The sequence below is a fragment of the Paramacrobiotus metropolitanus genome, unplaced genomic scaffold, assembly GCF_019649055.1.
Source record: "Paramacrobiotus metropolitanus isolate TYO unplaced genomic scaffold, Prichtersi_v1.0 Parri_scaffold0000006, whole genome shotgun sequence".
In the NCBI taxonomy this organism is placed as follows: domain Eukaryota; kingdom Metazoa; phylum Tardigrada; class Eutardigrada; order Parachela; family Macrobiotidae; genus Paramacrobiotus; species Paramacrobiotus metropolitanus.
The window spans coordinates 2,626,829-2,636,707 of NW_026570226.1; the positions used below are offsets into that span (position 1 = coordinate 2,626,829).

Here is a 9,879-nt window from a genome sequence, read left to right on the forward strand (position 1 = left end):
CGTGTTTACCGATCAACTGCTGTGTTTTCAATGATAATATCGCCTGATACCTGATAAACCGGTTATTAGGAATTGTTAAGCGATATTGATCTATAATAATATTTGTTATCTCAGTTCTCAGTAAAGTGACATCCGCAATGGTAACTAACAATTATTATATGAATATCCCTTTACTTAAATAATGCAACGATGATTGTATCACCATTTAATGCTGCCCCTAAGCAAAATAAGCACACACCCTGGATAGCTACTAAAATCTTGAGTACTATTTATACTGGACCCGGTGGACCGGTACTGCTGCTCAAAATCATGCTTCGATATCCGATATAAGTTTATGCGTGTTCCATTATATTCGTATTTTGCATTCAAAAATTAAGCAGTTCGCAGCACCGGTACGTTATGGAATCGTTAATCATGCACACTTAGACAATAAGATTACATGTAGAGTTCATTTCTTGAGCAACCATGCAACGAACGAGGTCGACAGTGCCTTGCATTTAATTCTGCGCTCAGTAAAAAGCTGACGAAAAACTCACCAACTGACTAACTTGTTATTCACATCAATCACAAATTAGCTTCCGTTGTTTTCTTAAAGACTGTATTTTGTTTGAACCATGGCTGGTAGGAAAACTGTGCTACTGGTGACGACAGTGGTGTTCGGTGCGTATGGGTAATTCCTATGGCAACTTTTTCGTCACGTGAGGCGAGATTTTAAACACTTCGGTGAAATCGTGGCATTCTACATGTAATACGTATAGGTCAGGTTGCCGTTTCCGGGCAGAACATCCTTACCAGGAGCTGCTAACTGGAAGGGCAGCACCTGCGTGAAGCGGGGATCACTGCGTCTGACCGTCTAGTAGTACGTCCCGTTGGGGTACTTGGCAAAGGTCACGCGCTCACCCTTGGCCGACACATTAGCGGGAATGCCTAAAATAAGAATTAAAGGACCAGTTCCCTTTCAGTTTCAGCCTTTTTGCGCTGGTAACCTTTTGCAACCTTAATATTTAGATTACAATTACTTCTGTAAATGATCAAATATTAGCATTAAATTATTAAACTAAATCCTTAAAACTGCAATTACTTTTAAATTGTAGTTGTTTCTAAAATATTTTTTAACACTTTTAAATAATTAATAACAAGCCCAGCACGGATGAATAATGTCTTAGGATTTCGAGCATGTAAAACGGTTAACTGCATATGTATTAAATAATGGAACGATGTTTATTACATTAAGGAGGCACGAACAAAATAAACAGGCGTGAGCAGAACCTGTTATTTTTGCTAATTCGCAGTTCGCTAATTTCAATGACAGTTCGATATAATAACACATAGTAACAATCTGGGGATTTACAAACAGCCCATGTTAAGCTAATGGCCACCATGGTAACAAGCTTTTGAGTGACCACTGGACTGTGGGAATTGGGCTTTTCAGAAATTTGAAGATGCAGGATTACTCTCGACACTGAGAGGATTCTGTAGAACTTTAGAGCGTGCAGATTGGATGTGTAGAACGGGAGAACATTGAGTACAACGGCAAAGTGTCGAGGACCCTTGTCACGTAGTTAGTATTCATATAATTATTGCTTAATACATATAATTGTTTAATGCTTATCACGGACGCTTGCCTTCACTCCTGGTCGACAAGGTGGCGCAGCGTCCCGAATTCACCGTCAACTGGCAGGCGCAGGTCCTCTTTTTTCCCGATGCCAGCGGCTATATTAACGTAAGTGATTAACCGGCATCGCATGTATTATTTGTCAGACACACAACAATCGCTCCATATGTCGTCCACTAATTTTGCCCACAATGTGCGGCAGTTTGATGTGCAGTCACTATTACTCATCTAGCGCACAAAATCGAGTAACAATGTAGATTTCTTCTAAACAGCTGTAAAGATATTGCGATCTATAATTGTGTGCGCGAGTAAGCGGCTTTTATGCGCAGTCAATATTTTTACGCTAACTTGCCATGATAGCCAAAATGCTTCTTATTTTTCTTGATTTCTGTCAGATATTTATTTTTTTCTGTGGGGTTAGTATTCTATGTGAGCCAGATTCATACTTTGTGAAAATACGGTATAATGAACATCGATTTTGCGGTCACTGTTTGTCGTGCTCCTAATTCTAACTGCCGTTTTACAGATAATCTCGTGACGACACTTGTAGCCTTCACTACTGGAGCCCCATTTCGCCTTGTGGGCAATTAAGATGATGGAGGAGTTATCACTCAGGCTTAACCATGTCTGGCCATTCTGCAGTGCTCACGAAGTTCAAACGCCAAATGCCCCAGTTCTTAGGAACGATCATATGATTATTTTTACAATGTTTGTTAACTTATGCGTATACGTGCATTTTACAGTGGGAAATTCCCACTAGCAACCTTAAACGGAATGTGGACAAGTAAAACAACGACCGAAATCTAAAAATATGCAGTACCGACTACCGAGCTTTTGTCCGTCGTCCCTTGTAAAACTTCAGTGGAAATTTTTATACTGTTGCCACAATCCCACATTTACATATGTAGCAATAAAAACCAATGTCGCGACGCTGCTGCTGGAGAAATCGAGTTGGTTATGCAGCACTTGAATGAGGAATTTAGCTGTGCAAGCTGGAAAAAATGTGAGGCCACCAATGTAGCCAGCAAGCAAGGTTGCGTCAGCAAGTATGACGTAAAAAAGGTTGCGTCACCCTGGAAACACCAGTATACCTGGGAGATTAATTGGTGGGCTACATAAAAAACACGCTATTGAACGTAAAACGATCGTTACAAGCGGGATTATGGATAACTTATGAGTCGAAGCTGTTGTTGGTGTGCACGGTATGCAACATTTCCAGTATCTTGTCCGTGCAGTTGCAAGTTTCTGAACATCTAGTATCGCTTCGATCATACGACAGCAACAGATAGGTTAAATATAATCCCATGAGCTGCAACACAAACAGTTTCCGCATAATTATGCAAAGGTCTGATTGTTCATGAAGGTACATGATATCTTACGGTTATAACAGTTTGGCGGTTCAGCCGAGCGCACGAACCCAAACTCATCACCGGAGGATTGCTCTGCATACTATTTAGAGCCAGCTGATGATGACCTTGATACTGATGACTTTCCAGCAAAGCTTTGTCTAAAAGAATCCGACGAAAAGCCGCTGTAAATTCCTCCACCTAAATGAATAAGTGCTAAGCACAGTTCATTATTAATGACAGCGGCTGTTATTATTGACGATTATTTAAAAGAATAATAATCAGTTTTTGAATTTTACACAATTTATAATCAATTTATAGTCAATCAACAAAGAAAACTGGTGTCATCTGTATTACAATATCAATGTCTATTCGTAGGCCTTGCAAATTGCAAAATCTTATGTGGGTGGAGTCGATAGACTATACCTTGTCGCTCAGATAAACGAAGCATGTTGTCCTCAACGCAACCTGCGCAGACTTCAAGAAAACCACACTACCCGCGTTTGCAAAACCAGCGCCTTCAAAGAAATTTGCGGTGTTGTATACGAGTGACACGATGTCATGAACGTAATAGATAAGAACGCAAATTCCCATCAACCCATCCGTTTCTTCAACAATGATGCTCGTTGTCCGGTGATAACGGAGACACTCATTCAGTCGCACTAGTTTTCGCCCCGGTTTTTGTTCATTGCTGGTGGCCTTTAATTCTTCGGTTATTTGGGCAAAAGCAACGCCACACACCAAAGCGATAATCGCGGTGTACACCAATGCACACAGAATGCCAAGTTCAAAAAATTCCTCGGCAACTTCCATGATCGTTACAACAATACTAATCATCCGCTTGTCAACGGAAAAGGCACTGGCTATATTGGCTACGTTCTGGTTACCCATGCCACCGGCACCGACTGCTCTGTAAACGAATGCCGATTGTAAACTGACTACGAGAATGCATAAAACGAAGGTTGAAGCACAGATGCGATTTTCGGTGTTTTTCTTAATGAACTGTCGGAATAATGGTTCCGATTGGCGGACCAACGCGGACATTTTACGGAAACGTCGGTTGACAATGCAAGGAAAGGTACATCAATGTCCGTGAAGCATTGGCACGCAGAAGAGACCAGTTCGGCAACAGAGCCATTTTGATACTGGATTTTGTGGGCGATTGAAATTACGGCAAGAATAACGGAACTGGACCATAAAACAGCAGCCCAGGGGAGCCACAAAATAATTATAAAGCGGAGCGATTTTCGGCAGAAAGTGAGTTCGGTTGGACATGATACGGTAGTCAAACACAAGGCTACTTCTAAGAATTTGAACACCGACTGCAACATTTTGGCGAACGAAGGTAGCTTTAACAAGTTTGGCTACAAACTGTAGCGTTCATGGTTTGGAGAAAAATTTTCCACCAGTTCCAGTTAAATGTGTGTCTTTGTACAAACAACAAATTGTCTGGATCATCATGTTTTTTGTGTGCCGATCAAGGGTACCAGCGGTTTGCAGTAAATGCCCCTTTGGGATGGGACTGGAAAGCCAACGCTTTGCTAGTAATTACTAATGTCAGTAAAGCGTCTTTCATTTATTTTCAAGCAGGAAGTCATGCACAATTTAAAGGTCACCACGGATCACATAGCAGTTCATAGTCAAGTTTTTCTAAATAATGCGGGGTAAATGGGGCAAAGATGAGGAATCTAACCAGGACCCTACCAGAGGCCCCAGAAAAGTCCATATTTTGTTTGAAGACGGGGTATGTACTGGGAATACTTAGCAAGTATTTTCATCGGCAATGGTCCAGTTTGGCGTGGCCAAAAACAAATTTAAGTACATAATACAAACCCTTATATGTTGTCTATGCAACTACTTATTCCAGTAATCCTGGTGATACTAAGTGCCAGATCTATACTACGTGCGGCGCCCCATAGTTTTCAGATCTCAATAAGCAAACCATTTTTTCTAAAAACTGACACTACCAATAGATCGGCCTCGGTTAAGAAATGGCTCACATGGTTTTCGTTTCTAAATTTGTTCGGCCAGATTCGTGCCGGCACGATGCCCACTTTCAAGGTGACCTTGACACTTAAAAAAAATTCTGCATGGATACAATACATAACACAGATTATTAGGCACACGCAATAAGCCAACATAAATTATAGTTTATTGTATTTATTTTCGTGCCACACCAAGCACAAAATTAATCGCAAGTCGAAATCTCGGTTTCGATACGCGTATTACCGTTAACTTAGAGTACCCTGTGGATAGCTGCTCATTTGGTTATCGTGCCGGCAGTCGTTACCGTTGCTTTTTCGAAATTATGATAGCATATATCTTAACCTTTGCAGGTGGTCAGGCCATCAGCCGACGTGTCATCGACAGAGTCAAATAACCAGCAGATAAAGTCAGAAAGCAGTGCGTTTTACTGCTAACGGTTTTAACAGGCAGCGTTTTAATCTGCTGGACACCTGCCGTTGCAATACTGCCTGTGCTGACCACAAATCAAGATCCCCTAGTCATGTTCTGGATTTTCACCATAAGTGAACTGCAGCCCGTAGTGGGTCCCATAGTTTTCGCCTTATCCATGTCGGATCTTAGGCAATTAACCTTTCACCGCCCTCTAGGTTGAATCGTAAAACGGCGGTACTACACAGTGCTGAAAATGGCCAGTACTGTCTATGCATGTGACCGTCCAAAACGGACGTCAAAAACAAAATTACACCATCTTGCTGCCTCAACCCAGACACTTCAAATTTCTTCAAACCACATCTGCAACTCTCGCTCTTGCTGCAGCTTGACACCTAAAAGCACGAAAAGCTTATTTTACTTCCTCGGTTGCTTGGATTTCTCTTGACAGAATTCTGTATAGTGTTTATATCATGTGTGGTAAACAAAAATGAAATACGCCGAAATGAAAATGAAATATCGCGGAATTATATCTGCAACCTACATGATATATAGATGCCACAGTAAGTAGTTTTGTTTATTGTTCGGATAAAGCAATCTTCCATACGCGCCGATCAGGACTAGCACAGCAAGATGGTGTACTCTGTATAAGCACTAAAACTGTAGACATTCTGCGTTCATAAAGGTTTACTTGTCAAGCATCGTAAAATACAACAATGTTAAAGCCATTCAGCCGAGCTCAATTTGCCCGTTGACAGTTACGATAAGGCAGAGGTAATAACAACATAAAGCAGGTTCTAAAGTAAAACCGATTAGTTTCAGATTATAAGCAATTTTATCGGCTTGTTTTCGTACGAGCGATAGCTCGCTGTTACAGCGGTTTACAAACACGTGTAATAAAACGCTTTACGATCGATATTAAAACAAACAGCTTTTAAAAGTATTTTATAAAGCTTGTGCTGAGCGGACGATCTCCGTGAGCTACATAAGAGTGTTAGAAACAAGCAGTTTATTAGTCTCCAATCGCGAACAGATTCTCATAACAGTCTCCAAAACAGTCTTTATGATTGACAACTCCAATGCAGAAAGCGATGGGAGATATTCCAGAGCAGCTGCAAGGCATTCTCAGATATCTTAATGCAGAGAATGTAAACGCTGCTAGAACTATTTTGGGACTACTTCCGCGTCTTTTGATTGCTCCTTTGAAAATAGAATCTTGACATGTTTGGAGATAGGTGTAATTTTGACGTCACTTACAGTGCCACAATATGGTTTGTACTCTTTATGCCTGCATAATACGTCCAGTTTTCGAGCTTTGAAGTTTTTTTCTTTCCGTTACAGTCCTTGCTGTTACTGTATTGCGGGCAGTTGCTGCCGCTCTTCTTGAACACAATGCGAAGGCATCGTGTGTTCAAGAAGAGGATTCTATCCAAAATGCGCTTCGCCGTCATGAATGTGGCAACCATGTTGATCGTTTAAAAGGTAAATTAAGTAAATGACGTAACGCTAATTTTATCGCAAACTATACAGATACTAAATTCAAAACTTTAAATGACTATAGCAGCACCATACAGGATGCAGCCAAAATAAAACCATCTCAATTTGCCTACTTTAACCGGCTTAGTACTGTACTTTCACGCTGTCTTCACAAGCTCGAAATTTACGTTTTGAGGAGTGGCCAAGTAAGATTGACTGATTGAGAATATAGGATAGCAAGTGCCAAAAGTAACCAAATATATATCGCATCCATGTTTAAGCAGCACGGCCAGCGATCGGCAATTTGGTTTCTGTCAGTGCCGTTCCGAGATCTATTATTACCGAAATCGCTTGTTGAAGCATCTGTTTGTACAGTTACTAATTGTTGCATTACGCAAAACAGAAGCAGGCTAATTGTAAGCATGTCGCAGTAAAAGTGCTAATGCCCTACAAAATCAAAAGGTGGACAAGAGTAAATGAAAGGTTTCATTTTGCTTCTTACAGCTCTTATGGCAGATGTGGATTCTGTAATGACAAGATTAAAGACAGATACGAATGACGACAATCGGGATCCTCCTTCAGCCCAACAGATAGCAACCAATTACAACATTCTGACGAACGGACATCTGATGGCAAGCGCTGCTTTTTTCGGTAAAACTGTAGAAATTGTCAAATACACCTCAAAGGATATCGTCGAATTGAAAATCAACTTTGCAGATCGAGTGGGAACCATATGCTCAAAGGGGGAAGCTCCGGTGTACTTGGCTTTACTGAAAACGATTGCAGTAGTGGCAACTCATTACCTGCTTTTCGAAAACCTTCGGATCACTTTGATAGCAGCAGTACAAGGCTCTCCAGGCGTACGCGAGCAGACACTAGTCTGGAAGCGGCATTTAGCAGAAGCGCTCAACGGCATGGCCCTTGTTAACGAAGACAAAGTGCACTTTGCTGTCTGCTATATGACATCCGCGTCAAATACCATGCTGGAAAGATTTCGACAGGAGGTTGGCTGCAGTGCATTTCTTCAGAACAACGCCCCGCTGTTTACAAGGAAGGCAGTTATCGTATCCAGAGCGGGCGTAGACCTTGGAGATATTCTGCCCGATCCTTTTATACGTGAGAGACGATCCGCTTACGTTCAGGTAAGACGTGAATAAAGCCAGTTAGTCAACCGATACCCGATACGCTTCTACTTAACATTACTTTGTTTGATGAATACGTACCCGTAGTCCGTACACTGCGTTTCAACTTTGAGGTTACGATTCACTCGGCGCACTACCGTACTCTTTAAAGACTACACTCAATGATTACCTTTCGTGCAGTGCAATACCATATCCGCGCACAACATTTGCTCGGTGCTCTACCATTCGGCCGCACCTTTATCTTCCGTGGGCAGCTTTTTGGGATTGCGGGAAATTTACTTCCGTTGTTTATCTGTATTGTCTAGCAGCAAGCACAGCCAATATTTTTGCTTTACTGTATCAAAGGCAGTAATAAACTTGGTCGGAGTATAGTTAAGTACTTTCGATGCCCACACATCGGTCTTATAAGATTTATGGTGCCGAACGAAAGCAGAGCCTTAAAACATGATGCAGCGAGCAAAGGCTGTACAAAGGTGTCTGCAGACTACCTCGCAAATCCGTAAAGAAGATACTTTTCGAGTGCTAACCTTATCTATTGATCTAAACTAATAAGCTGTTGTTTAATGTTCTAGAATGCTTCCATTCGCGCGGCTGGTGTTGTCGCAGTTATACTTGCACACGGTGTTGCCGTGTCACGGCTCTGCTTAATTCAGAACCTGTAAGGACACTTTGGCGGATAAGATTAGCTGAAAATGGAAGTTCCAGATTATATCGTTGTTGTCCCAATGGACTGCTGGCATTTGGTATCCCGCACATTATTGAATTAGAGAGGCTCAATGGGCAATTTGTCTTTATAAAGCTGATTGACGGTTCTACGTTAATTTTGGATAAGCTTACCAACGCGTTTATCACCAAGAATTTTAGCGCCAAAAGACAAGGAAATCAGATTATTCCGGGCGACGACGGACATTGGCTTATACAAGAAGTCTGGTAGCTTGTGTATAATTAAAAACTGAATGTGTTCTTATTTTCCTACTGCTACAAGCTGAAGAGTTAAATTTGTTGGGCAGCAACGCAAAACAAAACACAAAACTATCACAAAAGTTTAGAGTTCAAATACTCGCACTTCATTTCCGTTCGGTTTCGCAAGTATATTAAATTAAGTATTTAACGTGGTGCGAGCCTTGCGAGGAACGGAAAGACTAAACATCTTATGCGAATCAGCCTGTGCCAGTCTAGCGAGGAAGAGCTATACAAATATCCTTATCCGGTGTTCCAATGCTCTCCAGAAACTTGAATACCAACCGGATTTACGAATTGACTACCGCTAAACTTACTTGTGACTTGCACAACAGGAGATTCTAGCGCGTGACTTCCGGTAATAGTGTCAGACATCTGCGCTATAATTAACGCTTTGTCAATATTCAATAATCGCATGCTCTGACTTCTGGTTAACCATATGTAGAATTGTAAAACGCCTGCGACGCAGGAGCAGTGGATCTCCTGTATCTGTACTGCTATCCAGCAAGACAGTACGCCTTACGCCAGTCTTAGCAGAACTGCAGCCTCTTCAGTACTAAAGGGTTTCTGGTGAACTGATTGGTGTAAAAAATTCAAATTTTCTTTTGTAACGGTGAGTGTATTCTGCCGCACTTTCCGGTTCACAGCGATCATGAGCGGTATGACTAATAACAGCTCAATAATAACTCCATGACGGTACTACCGCCAGCTGCGCCACGTGCAGTAACTGTGAGAACGTCGGGAATTTCGAGGATACAATTGTGGATTTGGAGCCGCGTGGAGGATCGCTTAGGCTCGCACCGAGGACGTAGCGAAAGCTGCAAGGGGTGTGAGGAGAGGTAGCACGACAACTCTATGACCTTCATCTCGCTGCCCGACAATTTGCTGACCGACTTGTTGCTGACTATCACAACTTGCTGACCGACAAATCGTTGACCGACACTTC

The 9,879-nt window shown here is 41.8% G+C and overlaps 1 protein-coding gene and 1 long non-coding RNA gene across 2 annotated transcripts; one reads left to right on the forward strand and one right to left on the reverse strand.

Moving 5' to 3' along the window:
- Positions 1 to 2,502: 2,502 nt before the first annotated feature.
- Positions 2,503 to 3,747, reverse strand: LOC129582054 (uncharacterized). Its single transcript, XM_055473445.1, has 3 exons — positions 3,388 to 3,747; positions 2,995 to 3,162; positions 2,503 to 2,924 (listed from the first exon to the last, which is right to left on the reverse strand). The coding sequence occupies exons 1-3, from the start codon at positions 3,553 to 3,555 to the stop codon at positions 2,787 to 2,789; spliced, it is 474 nt and encodes a 157-aa protein (XP_055329420.1). The 5' UTR covers positions 3,556 to 3,747; the 3' UTR covers positions 2,503 to 2,786.
- A 2,765-nt stretch (positions 3,748 to 6,512) lies between these two features.
- Positions 6,513 to 8,602, forward strand: LOC129581973 (uncharacterized). The gene is made up of 5 exons (XR_008689569.1): positions 6,513 to 6,626; positions 6,697 to 6,837; positions 7,336 to 7,482; positions 7,549 to 7,973; positions 8,546 to 8,602. It is a non-coding gene; the product is annotated as an uncharacterized LOC129581973 (long non-coding RNA).
- The last annotated feature ends 1,277 nt before the right edge of the window (positions 8,603 to 9,879 follow it).